At 37.9% G+C, this 21,209-nt stretch overlaps 1 protein-coding gene and 1 pseudogene across 1 annotated transcript; both read right to left on the bottom strand.

Moving 5' to 3' along the window:
- Window positions 1-5,379, bottom strand: part of LOC115418024 (cytochrome P450 2J6-like) — a 6,391-nt pseudogene extending 1,012 nt beyond the window's left edge.
- Window positions 5,380-13,560: 8,181 nt separating this feature from the next.
- On the bottom strand, window positions 13,561-20,095 carry LOC115418023 (cytochrome P450 2J6-like). Its single transcript, XM_030132311.1, has 9 exons — window positions 19,796-20,095; window positions 18,539-18,704; window positions 18,294-18,446; window positions 18,057-18,217; window positions 14,771-14,947; window positions 14,538-14,676; window positions 14,230-14,417; window positions 13,978-14,119; window positions 13,561-13,875 (listed from the first exon to the last, which is right to left on the bottom strand). Exons 1-9 carry the CDS (start codon window positions 19,985-19,987, stop codon window positions 13,700-13,702), a joined length of 1,494 nt encoding a protein of 497 aa, XP_029988171.1. The 5' UTR covers window positions 19,988-20,095; the 3' UTR covers window positions 13,561-13,699.
- Window positions 20,096-21,209: the final 1,114 nt, after the last annotated feature.

Genomic DNA, 21,209 nt, shown 5'->3' with positions numbered 1-21,209 from the left:
TTTGTGCTATTGATGCAGAGATACAAAAGTACACAACTGTTAGCTTGTTCACTTTTGTTGTACATACACTGTTGTATGATCATTGCTTTTATTCACATACCTTTTCCATTTCGATGAGGAAAGCGTCGATGTAGTCCCGGGGGTTGTTGCGGTCCAGGTCCTGCTTGTGCCTCTCTACCTCCTCACTAATGAAATCCAGGATGAAGTTGAAGTCGGTGAACATTGTGTTGTGAGGACCTGGCAAGTGCTTCATTAGCCGTGGGAATGACTCGTACAGCTACCCGTTATGAAACAGCAGATGGGGAAAAGTTTTATTCATACCATCAAGTTTGTCATTTAGTTTGTGTTACTACAGACAATGGATTCATGGTTCTGTCAGTATAGGACACAGGGACATGGTTCTATAGTCTAATGACATAACCCAACATTACTGTATGGAGATAATTTACTGCCAAAACTTAACAACACATCAACAAAATAAGTTGAACAAATGTCTTATTACTCACACAAAATGTGATTCACAAATAAATGCATTTCCTTTTGCAAACTGATAGCGTCTCATATTGGCCTGTTTCAGATCTATCACCAACCGTCTCTGTGTCAGTGCTGTAGATAGGTCTAACACCCTCCAGTATCATTTTAGAACAGGGTGAAAGGAATCTGGGTACGTTTGGCTAGTTTTTGGGTGCAGGATGCTGCAACAGTGTATTTTCAGAAGTGTTGGTAAAAGTCTTCTTTTGGTGGAATGTGGCAAATGTGGTACTGATATTACTGGTATTATTAAATACCTACAATAGAAACTGGCACATAAAGGCATGTAGCATTAGCCTCATAGCATAATTACCTAACTAATACACAAATGGACAAAAGAATTGGGACAGATTGAATTCAGGTGTGTCTTTTCTAACAGGGGTCTGGGATACAAAACAATATTGACAAATGTCACAATATATTTTTATTCATTCATTGTCCGAACCCGCTTTTTCCTCACTAGGGTCACGGGGGTCACTGGAGCCTATCCCACTTATGGGTGAAGGCGGGGTACACCCTGTATGAGTCACCAGTTCGTCACAGGGCTGAACATATAGAGACAATCACTCTCACATTCACACCTATGGGCAATTTAGATTAACCCATTAACCGATCAGTGAATGTCTTTGGATGGTGGGAGGAACCCGGTGTACCCAGAGGGAACCCACGCAGACATGGGAAGAACATGCAAACTCCACACAGAAACGTCCCACCCCCACTGACTGGTGCTGGAATCGAACCCAGGACCTTCTTGTTGTGAGGCATGAGTGCTATCCACTGCACCACCGTAGTTTTATTTTGTCATAAAATATCATTTCATTGGTTAGTTTGGTTTAAATTATCTTTGTTTCTAAAATGCCTCAGAGATGGTTTTTACTTAATTTCTCTCAGCATTGATATTTTTTATCCGTAACTATGATTTTAAATGTTCTACCTCTAAATTTCTCAAATATTTATGACTGTAAATAATAATTTTCTCCCACAACTAACCATCTACTTTCTTCACATCTCACCTAGGAAGAAAAGTCTCCCATTAAACTTTAAGGAAATAATGATGTTTATAAACTATATGGACATAAATATTAGGACACATCATGGCTACAGCTGTAAGATGTCCTGTTCATGCTGATTTGAGATACACACATCAATATTTATCTCTGCCAAGGAACGGTGGAGGTTATGTTTTCATCTGGGTTTGTCTGTTTGTCTGTTAGCAAGATAACTCAAAAAGTTATGGATGGATTTGGATGAAATTTTCAGGAAATTTTGATACTGGCACAAGGAACAAATGATAAAATTTTGGGGGTGATTGGGGGTGGGTGGGGGAGGGGATCGATGGGACTGATCATCCTTGGTGGAAGTCTGCACTCTCCGAGTGCTTTTCTAGTTATATTAATCATAATATAACACTATATTCTGACATTTGTCATTATTGTTTGTATCCCAGACCCCTGTTAGAAAAGAAACACCTGAATTCAATGAGTCCCAATACTTTTGTCCATATAGTGTGTGAATTAAGCAATTATGCTATGAGGCTAACGATATGTTTTTGTCTAAACTTGCCATTTTTAGGGTGTATTTGCAGCTCAGAGGTTCTTTCAGAGAGCAGAGGTGACTTTCAAAGTGGTAACACACAGATCGAAGAGGGATGAAGAATGACAATCCTGCCATTGCATTCATGCTTATTCAAGCAGAGTGCTACCAAATCCACTTCCTGTTTGGCTGTCTTCTGTGGCTGTGCTTTAATCTGTTTCATAGAACAGGAAGTTGCCACCTGATGGCTGACATTTGAACTATATCAGCTACTGGAACCCCAGGTTATTTCTCAAATTCAAGAAAGCATCCTTCAAGGATTCATTTACATAATAATACTTCATTGGGAATGTTCCATTGTGCAGGATCCATCCAAAGAGTCCTTCCTCTTTTTTGTTTTTTTTTAGAATATTCACGGACGCTTCTGTGGATCCTTGATGATAATTGACATTGAAGCTCCCACAATCCTCAGGGTGAGTCTTATAGATTTGCTGCTAAATGGAAATTCACTATTTTTAGATAAAACTTGAAAATCAAGACAAATCAAAACAAAAATAAAATCTAAACAGATAAGAGAGAAAAATAGTGAAATAATTATTAAATGGATTAAAAGAAGGCACAGTTCTGAATTAACCTCCTGAGATCCAAAGTAAAGTAAAAGTTCTGACTTTTTTTTTACATTAAATATTGTCTTGATCAGAAACAGCATGATGCAACGGTTTTTGTTTTTTTAATGATTATTTTCTATATTTATATTTTTTTAAGGAATGCCCTTTGCAGTGGAAAGTTTTTGTTTTTTGGTTGTTTTTTCAAAGTAAAGCTGTGAAACTCTTGTCCCCTTCAGAGGACAAACATTCATTGCTGGGTCTTATGAGGTTCAATAACAGTCATACAGAAAAATAAGAATTAATAAAGCATTCATGATAGGCATAGAAGAGCAATGCTTTTCATTGGATTTAAGATGGGGTCATTTTGGGGTAAATTAAACCTCAGTTTGTTCCATGCTGCAGCAGAAGCATGTATTCATTTTCTTCTGTTACCTCTGGTCATGTGTCATTTTGTTACTCAAACACTGAACTGTGAGACAGGATCCTTTCTGCTCCCACTTTTCCTTTCATGAAAGTACTGATCAGTAGAAAGTGACGGCCAAGGTGGGATTCTCGACTTTGACAAACTGCTGCTGTTATTCTCTCTCTGTCTCCTTGGCTGCTTGGTTTGTTTGTTTTTGTTTTGTGTGTGGGGAAATGAACTCCGTATTATTGACTTACTTGAGCCCATATAGATCCCTCCAACTGAAGAAGCTCTGACAGAAACTTGAGCATCATCTGAAAGTTGTGGTTACTGTAGTCGAAGCGTTTCCCCATGACCAGCTGGCAGATGATGTTGGACACAGCGTTGTTGAAAAGACCTCCTGGATTGAAAGGCCCCCCTGAACGACAAGGAGATGTTATTCAGACAACACTATGTGCTTAAAGCATATCCTATATTATATTCATCATGGCCACCTTTGTCTTTCTCGATCTCATCTCGCAGATATTGGATCTCCTCACGAATACACTGCTCCATGGTGTTTTTACCCAAACCAAAGCTGCGTAATGTGGACAATGCAAACCGCCGCTGCCTCTTCCATATTTCACCATTACTCATGAATAGACCTCCTGTGTTTATGCACGTAGAAAAGACAGTATAAATATCAGGGGAACCCCTCATTACACAGTGTGAAGGAAGATGAGGATGAGAATATTACCACCTGTGGTTCCTGTGTAAAACCTGTCTGAAACTGGGCTGTAGGGCCGATCCACAAAGTTCTCAGCTTGTGTGATGAGGGCTTCCTTCACCATCTTATAACCTGACACAAACACCCACTTATCACTGCCGAGGCGGACACTGAACACATTCCCGTAGATGTCGGCCAACTGTGGACAACACGACAAGAAACAAAACACAGATACAGGGTCAAAAACTAAACCAGGCCCCACATGGATGTGTTTCTATAATGTGACAGCAGATGTCAGTAGTAGAGGGTGATCATTACGCTACTGGATTTTTAAAAACCAGGACATAATAATAATTTGGAGCAGGAAAAAGCCGATGACAGGATAATCAGCCATTGTTGCAGAAAATCAACTCTATGAATTTAATACACCGTTGCTCATAAAGTTGGAATAAAATTTTGCATGAAATGATTGTGACAGTGATTTATTCTTGATAAAGTGTAACTGGGACGCAGTTTGTAATCATTACACCTGTTCAAAAGTGATTACTGATGTGTAGAAATAGGAATAAAGTGAAGAATGTGTCTGAAAACATGTCTGATTCCAACTTTATGGGCAAAAGTGTTGAAACTACATAATTTTTTAACTTAACATTTACATCTAAGAAGTATACAAATATATAAAACTGGAACACTGAACATGACCCTCAAAGTCATTAGTCAATAAATCTGGAGCTAAATGTCTTACTTTATATTTTCTCTGAGCTATTATTTCTCTTCAACATCAGTAGACTGATGTTGAAATACTGTTTTCTTTTCCATATTCCATTTTATTGTTGCGTTCCAGATAACGGCAACTACTGAAATGACTTCTAATACGGCTGCAACTAAGTTTTTTTGTTGATCAGTCATTGATTCTTAGTTTGGAGATATGAAGGAGATGTATAAAGTGGGGAAAAATCGCATCAAATGTGTTTAGCAAAGCTCAAGATAAACTTCTGAATTTTCTTGTTTGACCCATAAACATTATCAAAATAGCTGGTAATTATGTGTCTTAGTTAAATAATTATTGTGTTAATTTCCACAAGAGAAATGCAAAAATATCATCAGTTACGTAAATCAAGATCAAGGTGGCGTTGAACCATATTCATAACCATATTCAATATTTCAATTAACATACAGCATTAAAAATCTAAGCATACACAGCAGGGACATTGGCAAAAAGCAAAAAAAACAAAACAAAATCCATAACATACAGAATAGTTTTAAGACTAAATGAAACTTCAGACAAACCTTGGTGAAGTACTTGTGGGGATGTTTACTGTCCAGACTGAGGAGATTCCCCACAAGGGGGAGTGCTAGAGGTCCTGGGGGATACTTTGGTGGATTCCTGCTTTTGAGGAAGTCTGCAACGAGTATGAACAGAAAAATAAACAGGAATATCCCCTTGAGATCGAGACTCAGCAACAAAGAATCCAGCCACATGATTAAGATGAGAAAAACCAGCAGCAGGAGAAAGTGGAAAACCTGTACTCTTTCGAGTTTCCTCCTTTCCTACAACAGAACCTTGATCCTATAAACAACACTTTAACTTGACACTGTTCTTACATAACCCACTGCAGACTCCACCTTCTCTGACCTTCGTCACAGCAATCATGACTATACAAAACAATTATTAATCCTTAATAATAAAAGTAATAAAAAAAAAAGAAACATTCTCAATTTAGCATGACATTACATGTTCAGAGATTCACCAGTAAAATACAATAGTTATAGAAGTCATTTAACTGGTTCATTAGATCAGTGAAAAGGTCCTTCAGTGACACAGACACACACTGCACTGTTTACATGAGTGACCAATACAGACATGCATGGATGCAAAGTTCACAGATATTCTACTGTGAGACATTATACTGAGGTCCCATGTTCTACTAAACACAGATTATTTCAGTTTTAACAACATCATACATTCAGATATAATCAGAGACCTGATTAAAGAAAAAAATAAATATATATGTAATAGTAATAATAACAACAACAACAACAACAACAATAATAATAATAATAATAATAATAATAATAATAATCTAACAGGTTCTAGATCTTCTGATACAGTTCATAAGTAAATGCATCTGCATTTTAATTAATACTACCTAAAACTAGAAGCACTCAAGAGAGCGCAGACCTCCGCCAAGGCTGATCAGTGGCCCCCCCCCGTGGGCCCCCCCACCCCCGATCACCACCAAAATGTAATCATTTCTTCCTTATCCCATTTCCAACAAACCCTGAAAATTTCATCCAAATCTGTCCATAACTTTTTGAGTTATGTTGCACACTAACGGACAGACAAACAAACAGACAGACAGACAGACAGACAGACAAACAAACAAACAAACCCTGACAAAAACATAACCTCCTTGGCGGAGGTAACTATCAAGATGCTTTGTCTGTAATCAGTGTTTATTTGGATCTTTGTACTGTTTAAAGTCTTGTATTGTTTTTCAATTCTATCCATTTAAATGTAATATGTTCTGAATATTGAACTTAAAACTAACACATCACATAACTAGAAGCACTCGGAGAGCGCAGACCTCCGCCAAGGCTGATCAGTGCCCCCCCCCCGTGGGCCCCCCCACCCCCGATCACCACCAAAATTTAATCATTTCTTCCTTATCCCATTTCCAACAAACCCTGAAAATTTCATCCAAATCTGTCCAGAACTTTTTGAGTTATGTTGCACACTAACGATCAGTGCCCCCCCCCCCCCCCCCCCCATCACCACCAAAATTGAATCATTTCTTCCTTATCCCATTTCCAACAAACCCTGAAAATTTCATCCAAATCTGTCCTTAACTTTTTGACTTATGTTGCACACTAACGGACAAACAAACAAACCCTGGCAAAAACATAACCTCCTTGGCGGAGGTAATAACTTAATTTCAGTGTATAATGACTCATTAACTATTATTGCGTGCCCTCAGGAGATTTTAAAGTCAGCCTAACAGGACCACTAATAAACTATATTGACTCATTTATCGATCATTTAATGATTGTGTCATTACTTTATCTGAGAAGCATGAGGGAAAAGGTTGTCATGTGTCAGACATATATTTGTAGTTATATTGTATTAGTATATACTGCCAGTGGAGACCAAGGTTATAATAGTTTTGGATTTTTAATTATAGTTTAGTTTTAATTAGTTTTGACTTTTTTTTTCTCTTATTCAGTTAGTTTTAATTAGTTTTTAGAGCAGGTATGTTAGTTTTTATTAGTTATCGTTTTTTTCTGAATGCTTAGTTTTAGTTTAGTTTAGTTTAGTTTTAGTATTAGTTTTAGTTATTTCATATATTTTATCTTCCTCATCATCCTATTCAAAGAAATTAGTGAGGCATGGATATGTGTTACCCTGGACACTTTATTTGGGGGTCGGGTTAGGGCGGCTCATGGACTGAGCAGAGACACAATGTACCGTACAATGTCTAAATTCCCTATAGCAGGTTGAGGTGGGGTGCAATCCATACACAACGTCACTTACGTGAAACAATGCGAAGATGTGCAAAGCATGAGAGGAGATGCACAAAGCAGCCAGCAGTTAAAGCAGATAGAAACATATATAAACCAGCTAACCAGCAGTTAAACCAGATACAAACATATATAACCAGCTAACCAGCAGTTAAAGCAGATAGAAACATATATAAACCAGCTAACCAGCAGTTAAAGCAGATAGAAACATATATAAACCAGCTAACCAGCAGTTAAAGCAGATAGGAACATATTATAAACCAGCTAACCAGCAGTTAAAGCAGACAGAAACATATATAAACCAGCTAACCAGCAGTTAAAGCAGATAGAAACAGATATAAACCAACTAACCAGCAGTTAAAGCAGATAGAAACATATATAAACCAGCTAACCAGCAGTTAAAGCAGATAGGAACCTATTATAAACCAGCTAACCAGCAGTTAAAGCAGACAGAAACATATACAAACCACTTATAAACATATATAACCCAGTTCCTCATCAGTCAACCACACCTTAGCAGATATCTCATCTCTTAATCATCTCCAGTTCCATTATTAGCCAACTTTGCTTCAGTTCAGTTCAGCTAGCTGTAGCTAGTAACATCAAACGTTTTTTAACATTCTAACAGGTTCCATACCTCTGTAATTGGATTAGTTTTCATCCTCCTCTTTTCTCCTCTTCTAAACTGTGCAGTTAAGGCCTTGGAAGGCCTTTTCATGGTGATAAACGCTCCAGTTTTAACCTGGATGCTAGTTCAACACTGACTGTCCTTTAGCTCAGCTCTGTCTGTCACTCACGCGCACACACGGTACGCCAAAAAAAAAAAAAAAAAAAAAAACCCGACCCATGTATCACTCCAGTAAACCCCAGACAGGACTGTGCTGCTGTGTCCCAGCTTTAGTCTGTATGTTCCAGGTAGAGTGGGGACCAGAAGACGACTGGAAACCACCAGTGACCACACATGACAGACTGGGAAATGTCGTATGTTGTCACCAGCTCAAACTGCTGGAGCGAAATAAATTAATTTCATATCAATCCGACATTGACAGAGACGAAAACGAAGGGAATTGTATCCATAATTTTTATACGTTTTAGTTAGTTTTGTAAGCTCACAATACAGTTTCAGTTAGTTATCGTTTTTTTCTTTAAATTAGAGTTTTTATTTATTTCAGTTAACGAAAATGTTTTTTCAATTTTAGTTTTCGTCATTTCGTTCGTTTTCGTTAACGATAATAACCTTGGTGGAGACCTGAAAGACTGTACTATTATGGTAACACTGGTAATGACATACTCTGCCCATTATCTATATCCTGCATATGAATACTGTGTTTAGTATTCAGGTCAGTTTTTCAGACACTTCACTTAAAATAATGTTGGTAAAGTTAATAGAAACAAGAAAATCCTCTGGAAAGTCATAAATGGGTTCTGCTTGAAAACACATTTTGATCATGTTTTAATTGTCCAGTACTGTACATTGCACAAAGTACAAACAGGTACGAGTCAGTTCTCCTGTCAGTGCCCTTGACTGTGGTGCTGATGAGGAGCTGGTCCCAAAGCTCAAAGCTCACTGCTACTTAAGTGCTGATTCTAACGCTATGTAGTGTGTGTATGGGTGTGTGTTGTTTGTCTGTCTCTCCCTACAGATCATGGTTGAGTGAGGATGAGCTGCAGGTGTGGTGCTGGACTGCTGCTGCTGATTGGTTCCTCGGCGATGAGCAGGGAAATCTAAAGCAGGATCACCCTACCTCCAAGGAGACTCCTCTCTTCTCATCCCCCTCATTTGTAACCAGCCATCTGTCATTTTTGCTGGAGAGCTTTGTATAATCAGACACAAAAGGAGGGAACGTTTTTCTTAAAGTTTTCTCCTGTTTTTTTTGTTAGGAGGGTAGGTAAGATGGATGTACTTTGGTTTCCTTGGTTTGTGTTTGTAGGTCAGTGTTAAAAACTCCACTTCCTGGTTGGGGAGGGGCAGGACCTCGCCTCACCTATCAGGCCACACCCAACCATTTAAGAGGAAGGATCAGGGCCAGATCTATGGAATTATATTTGTGCCAGTTTCTTGAGCGAGCAATGATAGATTCTGAGCACACAATTAGAGATTTTGAGCACATAAAAATATATTTTGCGAGCACATCAGTTATATTTCAAAAACAAATTACGCTTGAGCAAACAAATATTGATATTGTGCTCCATAAATGCGTTTGCATGTTAGTTTTACTCATAATGTTCTCTCACAAATTCTTTCAATTCCATTCCAAACAGACCGCTGCGCTCGCTCACTTTCGCCTTCCCTCTCTCACTCAACCTCCCTCTCCCTGCGCGCTCAGGTTGTCATGTCCGCACGCTCAACTTGACACGCACGTTACAATTGTGCCACAAAACCAACCAATCGGAGAGCTTGCGGAAGTACACTCTGATTGGCTGTTGGCTCTCCAATTAGCTCGCTAGTTACATTTACCTGAAAAAAAAGCACTCGATGAGACAGACACGGACCGGAAGGGGAGGAATTGATTCTACACAAACTTATACAAATGTGACATGCCAAAAATAGTGCGACCATTTTTGTATAGTATTTAATTTAGGCAGCTGGAAAATAGTTCCTTTGTTTACAGGGGTTAATAATGCTCTGAAAAATTAGTTGACAGCTATGTCATTTTATATTTCATGTATATTATGAAAAAAACATGATAAATGTAAGCAGCATCCAGGTGGAACCTTTGTCACGGGAGCGGTTGCACTCCAGGTAGTTTCAGGTGGGAACTTCCGCCCACGTACCAGACTCAATCTGGATGAAGAACTGAATGCTCCGTGTCTTGATTGCTGCTCAACTATATCTCTATTTCACAGGTTAGTAGTCGGTAAAAATAACCAGTCGTGGTTGTTTAAAGCCTTACTGCATGTGGACAGAAGTTATGAAAGTGTTTCAGTGTTGATTTAAGTACTTTTGTGAACTTTAAAAACTTCAAAGTAGCGCCGCTCTCTTAGTGGCGGGAACACGCCGCATCGCGGGTGTATGGGTTGTTTTTCCCTCCGTCAGGTCTCGCAGGCATGTCACTAATGTTTATGTACTCCGTACTGATTATTATTTCGGCTCTCACACATGTAATACATCCTACAGCAGAACTTGTAATGGGTTAAGTGTGTTATAGATAATAAAATGGTAAGTTTAGCTCATTTTTGAGGAGTGTTAGTGTGAAATATGAAGTCAAAAGGAGTAAATTTGTTTTCTTTAAGATTTAGGTATAGTAAATGGTTCTATATTAAAAGGGTTTTGTATTTCTCTGTCAGTGAACAATTTATGTTAAGTGTGTATGTCCAGAATCATCGCAGATAAGATGTTGCTGCTCTAAATACAGTCGAGTACTGCTGTGATTTGCACTATATCATTATAGTAGCTCTGATTCATTTATATAAAATGTAATACCATGTATACTATAGTGAAAATGTGATGTTATTAGTGTGAATGTGTTCTGTGAAAAGAAAATGGACTGAAAGGACTTATGGACATTTATCGCACTTATTTCACAGTTATTAAGAACTGAGACAGAGATACTAAAAGTCATATTTTGAATTGCATATTTTATTTTGATGTTTGAATATAGACTCAATCTGGATGAAGAACTGAATGCTCCGTGTCTTGATTGCTGCTCAACTATATCTCTATTTCACAGATTTGTATTTTGTTATTGTGGTACCATACCTGGGACCCGTAACACAAATAAATAGATATAATGTAAACCCAGAAAACGCAGCCCTAACGTTACGGCACTATAGTACAAAAACTAAACAGAGTAGTGGTATGACATGAGACAATAATCATAATAATAATAAATACTGACCGAAATTTGTATATTAATAGTAATATACTCATTCCACAGAAAAATATACTCATTCCACAGAAAAAATTATAAAAATTAGGGATGTCCGATATTGGCTTTTTTGCCAAAAAACGATATGCCGATATTGTCCAACGCTTAATTTCCGATTCCGATATCTACCGATATCGCTGCCAATATATGTGGGATATTAAACTAATTTTAGGTAACGTCACATATCTCCTGTCATGGAATTAACACATCATGCCTAATTTTATTGTGATGCCCCACTGGATGCATTCTCAAATGCAACAAGGCTTTTAAAATGTAAACACTGTCTGTGCAAAGAATACATACTTCAACTTAACTCTTTCCCCGCCAGAGCATTTTCCAGTGAGTTGGTAGCCAGCGCCTGCCTTTTTGGTCATTTTCACTAATCTTTGGAGGCTGACTGAAAATGTTTTGTTAGGAGTATGTGAACACTAAATGCATCAAAAGAAAGAACAGAACTTCAACTTTTAAACACAAGAAACGATTTTATTGTATCTTCATTCGTTCGTGAGATATGAACATTTGAATTTTGGTCATTTTCAGGAAAAAACTGAATTGTGAGCAAAAAACTGAGAAAACTGCATTTTTTTCCAAACATATTGATTTTCAAGATAAAATTGATTTCCTATTTACATTTTTGACTCTCTCATTTACCAACAGTAACACTGTATTCCAAATCACAAAATAAAATGATAATAACAACAATAATAATAACAAACAGCTCTAAGATATCCCATCATTCCACAAAATATTAGAGGAATCTACACCAAACTTTAGACCAAACATCTTCTAAAGCACCAGGTTCCTTCTAAACTTATCACATTTAAATACATCAGTTATAAGTCTTCCACATAGTAGTTTAGTTTTTTGATATAAACACTTCAATATTCCTCATTTTCAAGAAAAAAAGAAATAAATTCACTAAATACTGTAGATTTCTGGCCTTTGCTTGGCTGCACCAGGTCCTCCTGTTGGACCACCTGCTGTGTTTGATCTGGAAATAATTATATGGACATCTAGTTATTTATCTCTGTATGAATATATGTATTTATTTATTTCCTACTAAAGCCAAATCCAACAGTGTCTTACCTGTGTCCCTGCTGACATTCTACAGCTGAATCTGTTCTGTGTCCTCAGTCTGAATCTGAACTCACTCTAACAGATGAACACTAGCTGTCCTTTGTCTTGTCCCATGTCTGTGTGTCTGTCTTCTCCTTGAATGTCCTCTAGAAATGTCTCTTCTCTCTTCCTCCTGTCTGTCATTTTCTCCGTGTCGCCCCGTGCCCCCCCCCCCCCCCCCCCCCCCCCCCCCCCCCCCCCCCCCCCCCCCCCCCCCCATCTCTGTGTCGGACCTGAGCCGCTCCGTGTTTCCCGTGTTCCGTCTCCCTCACCTTCTATTTCTCCGTTCCTGTCTCTAAATGGTTCTTCTGTAGCTCCATCATATATTGAATTGTCAGACTCTGTCTCCATAATCATCTTTAAGGCTTTTGAAACTGCACGCGGTTCCTGCACAGTCTGCACTTCCTCATTCAGTCACTGCCGCTGGATGCGTTGCCATGGGATACGGAGACTCCAGTGCGAAAACATTAAACCCAGTCCGTCATTTTTCCGAAAAAGCTGCTTAATTGTTTGTTTTTGGACTAAGGAAAGTAATTCACACGATCCGCAACAACTTCAACTACAGTATAACAGTGAAAACACGGAGTGACGGAAAATCTCGTCATTGGCGAAGAAAGAGTTAAGTTGTGGAAAAAATGCCATATTTTTTTATTTTCTCTCCCTCCCTCCATGAGTCTATTACAGTGTGGCAACTCTACTGTACAATTCTGAAAACTGCACATTTCTGTCAGCTACAAACAATGCTTCATTTACGCGTCGGTAAATGCCGGTGAGATCAAAGCATTATTTTATCGGTTTTAATGATAGGCAAAAAAAAAAAAAACGATACCGATATTCACCGATATTACATTTTTATGCCAACATCCCTAAATGGTACTAATGTAAGGAATGATGTTCAAAGGGATCATGTGGATGTGGACAGGGGTCTGGATCAGCACTTATGCTGTAATGCTCTAAAAGTGTTCTAATGTTCTAAAATACGTATTCCTTTCACATTACGTGTTTCTCTTGTAAATTTTGTATACACTTCTCGAATATTTTATTTTTATTTTTTGCCACTTATGGGTAAGGAGCCAAATATGGTAATTTCATTGACCTTGATTTTTTTTACACAACAATGTAAAATTTTGGAAAATTTCAATAAAGTAATGAAATTTTGAATTTCAGAGTATTTCTGTGAGTGCTCTATAAAGGGAGTATTTAGTAAATGTTATGTTTTCATGTTTTATGTTTTTTATTCACTATAGATAATTACTGTCTTTCAATAGCCAGAAATTAAGCTTATGTCATAATATGTTTTTATTCATGTGTTTTTGATAGGTGACAGTGACACTAGACAATTAGATTAGACAGAAAAGTATCTACATCCAACTATTGAAAGAGTGTGACACACAACACTTATTCAGTGCATATTTCAGCGAGCTTTGGCGTAAGCTTTGAAGGGTTGTGGTACTCGTGTGGCTCCAGTGATGCCCTCTGTACTCAACTCCACTCCTTCAGGAACGGAGAAGGAAAACTTCTGCAATAAACCAACGAAAAACAGAAACAGCTCCATCTTGGCGAGGCCTTCTCCGAGACACACACGCTTCCCTGAAGAACACACAAACATAGAGACATACATGTGTAGGAGGTTAAGATTACATTGTTTTTCTTCATGACATCATGCATTAGATTTGGGTGAATGTGATTTACCTGCAGAGAACGGCAGCAGCGCTTCTTTTTTTACAAACTTTCCCTCTGCGTCCAGGAAGTGGCCAGGGTTGAAGGTGTCCGGAGTCTCCCATTCATTTTTGTCAAACAGCACAGACGTCAGCATGGGCATCAGGGATGTACCCTGTCAACACAATCCACAGGTTCATGCCAGGCAATGCGTAGCAGTAATGATGTAGTAGTCTGGTATTATCTTCTGTAATAGTCAAGCCTTTCTGAATTACTCTCTAGCACCTTGGGAATGAAGTAACCATCCAGTGTTGTGTCCTTTGCTGCCGTTCTGAGTCCGTTTAGAGGAACGATGTTTCCCAGCCTCTGGATCTCATGGATGACTGCGTCGGTGTAGGGTAAGTTGGGTCTGTCTGCCATGGTGGGTAGGCGGCTCTGTCCAATCACCTTGTCTATCTCTGCATGGACCTTTTCTAGAAGAATAATGAAGGAAAGATTTAAGCATCAGCAAATGTAAGACAGTACAGGTTCAGGGTTTGTATATGTAAACAGATATTCCAAAGGGTCTTATTGTATCTTAGCACATGATTTACCCTGGATATCTGGGTTTTTCATGAGGTAAACCAAAGCCCAAAGCAAAGTGGTGGAGGTAGTCTCTGTTCCAGCCAGGAACAGATCCAAGGAGCACAAAGCCAAGTTGGACTCAGTGAAGCCCAGGTCAGACTCTTTGTGCTATTGATGCAGAGATACAAAAGTACACAACCGTTAGCTTGTTCACTTTTGTTGTACATACACTGTTGTATGATCATTGCTTTTATTCACATACCTTTTCCATTTCGATGAGGAAAGCGTCGATGTAGTCCCGGGGGTTGTTGCGGTCCAGGTCCTGCTTGTGCCTCTCTACCTCCTCACTAATGAAATCCAGGATGAAGTTGAAGTCGGTGAACATTGTGTTGTGAGGACCTGGCAAGTGCTTCATTAGCCGTGGGAATGACTCGTACAGCTACCCGTTATGAAACAGCAGATGGGGAAAAGTTTTATTCATAACATCAAGTTTGTCATTTAGTTTGTGTTACTACAGACAATGGATTCATGGTTCTGTCAGTATAGGACACAGGGACATGGTTCTATAGTCTAATGACATAACCCAACATTACTGTATGGAGATAATTTACTGCCAAAACTTAACAACACATCAACAAAATAAGTTGAACAAATGTCTTATTACTCACACAAAATGTGATTCACAAATAAATGCATTTCCTTTTGCAAACTGATAGCGTCTCATATTGGCCTGTTTCAGATCTATCACCAACCGTCTCTGTGTCAGTGCTGTAGATAGGTCTAACACCCTCCAGTATCATTTTAGAACAGGGTGAAAGGAATCTGGGTACGTTTGGCTAGTTTTTGGGTGCAGGATGCTGCAACAGTGTATTTTCAGAAGTGTTGGTAAAAGTCTTCTTTTGGTGGAATGTGTGCAATGTGGTACTGATATTACTGGTATTATTAAATACCTACAATAGAAACTGGCACATAAAGGCATGTAGCATTAGCCTCATAGCATAATTACCTAACTAATACACAAATGGACAAAAGAATTGGGACAGATTGAATTCAGGTGTGTCTTTTCTAACAGGGGTCTGGGATACAAAACAATATTGACAAATGTCAGAATATAGTTTTATTCATTCATTGTCCGAACCCGCTTTTTCCTCACTAGGGTCACGGGGGTCACTGGAGCCTATCCCAGCTACTTATGGGTGAAGGCGGGGTACACCCTGTATGAGTCACCAGTTCGTCACAGGGCTGAACATATAGAGACAATCACTCTCACATTCACACCTATGGGTAATTTAGATTAACCCATTAACCGATCAGTGAATGTCTTTGGATGGTGGGAGGAACCCGGTGTACCCAGAGGGAACCCACGCAGACATGGGAAGAACATGCAAACTCCACCCCATTGACTGGTGCTGGAATCGAACCCAGGACCTTCTTGTTGTGAGGCATGAGTGCTATCCACTGCACCACCGTAGTTTTATTTTGTCAGAAAATATCATTTCATTGGTTAGTTTGGTTTAAATTATCTTTGTTTCTAAAATGCCTCAGAGATGGTTTTTACTTAATTTTTCTCGACATTGATATTTTTTATCCGTAACTATGATTTTAAATGTTCTACCTCTAAATTTCTCAAATATTTTTTATGACTGTAAATAATAATTTTCTCCCACAACTAACCATCTACTTTCTTCACATCTCACCTAGGAAGAAAAGTCTCCAATTAAACTTTAAGGAAATATTGATAAACTATATGGACATAAATATTAGGACACATCATGGCTACAGCTGTAAGATGTCCTGTTCATGCTGATTTGAGATATACACATCAATATTTATCTCCGCCAAGGAACGGTGGAGGTTATGTTTTCATCTGGGTTTGTCTGTTTGTCTGTTAGCAAGATAACTCAAAAAGTTATGGATGGATTTGGATGAAATTTTCAGGAAATTTTGATACTGGCACAAGGAACAAATGATAAAATTTTGGGGGCGATTGGGGGTGGGTGGGGGAGGGGATCGATGGGACTGATCTGCCTTGGCGGAAGTCTGCACTCTCCGAGTGCTTTTCTAGTTATATTAATCATAATATAACACTATATTCTGACATTTGTCATTATTGTTTGTATCCCAGACCCCTGTTAGAAAAGAAACACCTGAATTCAATGAGTCCCAATACTTTTGTCCATATAGTGTGTGAATTAAGCAATTATGCTATGAGACTAACGGTATGTTTTTGTCTAAACTTGCCATTTTTAGGGTGTATTTGCAGCTCAGAGGTTCTTTCAGAGAGCAGAGGTGACTTTCAAAGTGGTAACACACAGATCGAAGAGGGATGAAGAATGACAATCCTGCCATTGCATTCATGCTTATTCAAGCAGAGTGCTACCAAATCCACTTCCTGTTTGGCTGTCTTCTGTGGCTGTGCTTTAATCTGTTTCATAGAACAGGAAGTTGCCACCTGATGGCTGACATTTGAACTATATCAGCTACTGGAACCACAGGTTATTTCTCAAATTCAAGAAAGCATCCTTCAAGGATTCATTTACATAATAATACTTCATTGGGAATGTTCCATTGTGCAGGATCCATCCAAGACAGAGTCCTTTCTCTCTCTCTTTTTTTTTTTTTTTTTAAAGAATATTCACGGACGCTTCTGTGGATCCTTGATGATTATTGACATTGAAGCTCCCACAATCCTCAGGGTGAGTCTTATAGATTTGCTGCTAAATGGAAATTCACTGTTTTTAGATAAAACTTGAAAATCAAGACAAATCAAAACAAAAATAAAATCCAAACAGATAATCATACTGAGAACAGCAAGAACTAAACACATTAAATCATAATAAGAGAGAAAAATAGTGAAATAATTATTAAATGGATTAAAAGGAGGCACAGTTCTGAATTAACCTCCTGAGATCCAAAGTAAAGTAAAAGTTCTGACTTTTTTTTACATTAAATATTGTCTTGATCAGAAACAGCATGATGCAACGGTTTTTGTTTTTATGTTTATTTTCTATATATATATATATATATATTTTTTTTTTTTTTAAAGAATGCCCTTTGCAATGGACAGTTTTTGTTTTTTGGTTGTTTTTTCAAAGTAAAGCTGTGAAACTCTTGTCCCCTTCAGAGGACAAACATTCATTGCTGGGTCTTATGAGGTTCAATAACAGTCATACAGAAAAATAAGAATTAATAAAGCATTCATGATAGGCATAGAAGAGCAATGCTTTTCATTGGATTTAAGATGGGGTCATTTTGGGGTAAATTAAACCTCAGTTTGTTCCATGCTGCAGCAGAAGCATGTATTCATTTTCTTCTGTTACCTCTGGTCATGTGTCATTTTGTTACTCAAACACTGAACTGTGAGACAGGATCCTTTCTGCTCCCACTTTTCCTTTCATGAAAGTACTGATCAGTAGAAAGTGACGGCCAAGGTGGGATTCTCGACTTTGACAAACTGCTGCTGTTATTCTCTCTCTGTCTCCTTGGCTGCTTGGTTTGTTTGTTTTTGTTTTGTGTGTGGGGAAATGAACTCCGTATTATTGACTTACTTGAGCCCATATAGATCCCTCCAACTGAAGAAGCTCTGACAGAAACTTGAGCATCATCTGAAAGTTGTGGTTACTGTAGTCGAAGCGTTTCCCCATGACCAGCTGGCAGATGATGTTGGACACAGCGTTGTTGAAAAGACCTCCTGGATTGAAAGGCCCCCCTGAACGACAAGGAGATGTTATTCAGACAACACTATGTGCTTAAAGCATATCCTATATTATATTCATCATGGCCACCTTTGTCTTTCTCGATCTCATCTCGCAGATATTGGATCTCCTCACGAATACACTGCTCCATGGTGTTTTTACCCAAACCAAAGCTGCGTAATGTGGACAATGCAAACCGCCGCTGCCTCTTCCATATTTCACCATTACTCATGAATAGACCTCCTGTGTTTATGCACGTAGAAAAGACAGTATAAATATCAGGGGAACCCCTCATTACACAGTGTGAAGGAAGATGAGGATGAGAATATTACCACCTGTGGTTCCTGTGTAAAACCTGTCTGAAACTGGGCTGTAGGGCCGATCCACAAAGTTCTCAGCTTGTGTGATGAGGGCTTCCTTCACCATCTTATAACCTGACACAAACACCCACTTATCACTGCCGAGGCGGACACTGAACACATTCCCGTAGATGTCGGCCAACTGTGGACAACACGACAAGAAACAAAACACATACAGGGTCAAAAACTAAACCAGGCCCCACATGGATGTGTTTCTATAATGTGACAGCAGATGTCAGTAGTAGAGGGTGATCATTACGCTACTGGATTTTTAAAAACCAGGACATAATAATAATTTGGAGCAGGAAAAAGCCGATGACAGGATAATCAGCCGTTGTTGCAGAAAATCAACACTATGAATTTAATACACCGTTGCTCATAAAGTTGGAATAAAATTTTGCATGAAATGATTGTGACAGTGATTTATTCTTGATAAAGTGTAACTGGGACGCAGTTTGTAATCATTACACCTGTTTAAAAGTGATTACTGATGTGTAGAAATAGGAATAAAGTGAAGAATGTGTCTGAAAACATATCTGATTCCAACTTTATGGGCAAAAGTGTTGAAACTACATAATTTTTGAACTGAACATTTACATCTAAGAAGTATACAAATATATAAAACTGGAACACTGAACATGACCCTCAAAGTCCTTAGTCAATAAATCTGGAGCCAAATGTCTTACTTTACATTTTCTCTGAGCTATTATTTCTCTTCAACATCAGTAGACTGATGTTGAAATACTGTTTTCTTTTCCATATTCCATTTTATTGTTGCGTTCCAGATAACAGCAACTAGTGAAATGACTTCTAATACGGCTGCAACTAAGTTTTTTTGTTGATCAGTCATTGATTCTTAGTTTGGAGATATGAAGGAGATATATAAAGTGGGGAAAAATCGCATCAAATGTGTTTAGCAAAGCTCAAGATAAACTTCTGAATTTTCTTATTTGACCCATAAACATTATCAAAATAGCTGGTAATTATTTGTCTTAGTTAAATAATTATCATGTTAATTTCCACAAGAGAAATGCAAAAATATCATCAGTTACGTAAATCAAGATCAAGGTGGCGTTGAACCATATTCATAACCATATTCAATATTTCAATGAACATACAGCATTAAAAACCTAAACATACACAGCAGGGACATTGGCAAAAAGCAAAAAAAAAACAAAACAAAATCCATAACATACAGAATAGTTTTAAGACTAAATGAAACTTCAGACAAACCTTGGTGAAGTACTTGTGGGGATGTTTACTGTCCAGACTGAGGAGATTCCCCACAAGGGGGAGTGCTAGAGGTCCTGGGGGATAATTTGGTGGATTCCTGCTTTTGAGGAAGTCTGCAACGAGTATGAACAGAAAAATAAACAGGAATATCCCCTTGAGATCGAGACTCAGCAACAAAGAATCCAGCCACATGATTAAGATGAGAAAAACCAGCAGCAGGAGAAAGTGGAAAACCTGTACTCTTTCGAGTTTCCTCCTTTCCTACAACAGAACCTTGATCCTATAAACAACACTTTAACTTGACACTGTTCTTACATAACCCACTGCAGACTCCACCTTCTCTGACCTTCGTCACAGCAATCATGACTATACAAAACAATTATTAATCCTTAATAATAAAAGTAATAAAAAAAAGAAACATTCTCAATTTAGCATGACATTACATGTTCAGAGATTCACCAGTAAAATACAATAGTTATAGAAGTCATTTAACTGGTTCATTAGATCAGTGAAAAGGTCCTTCAGTGACACAGACACACACTGCACTGTTCACATGAGTGACCAATACAGACATGCATGGATGCAAAGTTCACAGATATTCTACTGTGAGACATTATACTGAGGTCCCATGTTCTACTAAACACAGATTATTTCAGTTTTAACATCATACATTCAGATATAATCAGAGACCTGATTAAAGAAAAAAATTAATATAATAATAATAATAATAATAAAAATATCAATAATAATGATAATAATAACAACAACAACAACAATAATAATAATAATAATCCAACAGGTTCTAGATCTTCTGATACAGTTCATAAGTAAATGCATCTGCATTTTAATTAATACTACCTAAAACTATCAAGATGCTTTGTCTGTAATCAGTGTTTATTTGGATCTTTGTACTGTTTAAAGTCTTGTATTGTTTTTCAATTCTATCCATTTAAATGTAATATGTTCTGAATATTGAACTTAAAACTAACACATCACATAATAACTTAATTTCAGTGTATAATGACTCATTAACTATTATTGCGTGCCCTCAGGAGATTTTAAAGTCAGCCTGACAGGACCACTAATAAACTATATTGACTCATTTATCGATCATTTAATGATTGTGTCATTACTTTATCTGAGAAGCATGAGGGAAAAGGTTGTCATGTGTAAGACATATATTTGTAGTTATATTGTATTACTGCCAGTGGAGACCTGAAAGACTGTACTATTATGGTAACACTGGTAATGAGATACTCTGCCCATTATCTATATCCTGCATATGAATACTGTGTTTAGTATTCAGGTCAGTTTTTCAGACACTTCACTTAAAATAATGTTGGTAAAGTTAATAGAAACAAGAAAATCCTCTGGAAAGTCATAAATGGGTTCTGCTTGAAAACACATTTTGATC

This window comes from Sphaeramia orbicularis, chromosome 4, assembly GCF_902148855.1.
Source record: "Sphaeramia orbicularis chromosome 4, fSphaOr1.1, whole genome shotgun sequence".
Taxonomy (NCBI): Eukaryota; Metazoa; Chordata; class Actinopteri; order Kurtiformes; family Apogonidae; genus Sphaeramia; species Sphaeramia orbicularis.
This window is presented reverse-complemented; position numbering and strand designations above follow the sequence as displayed.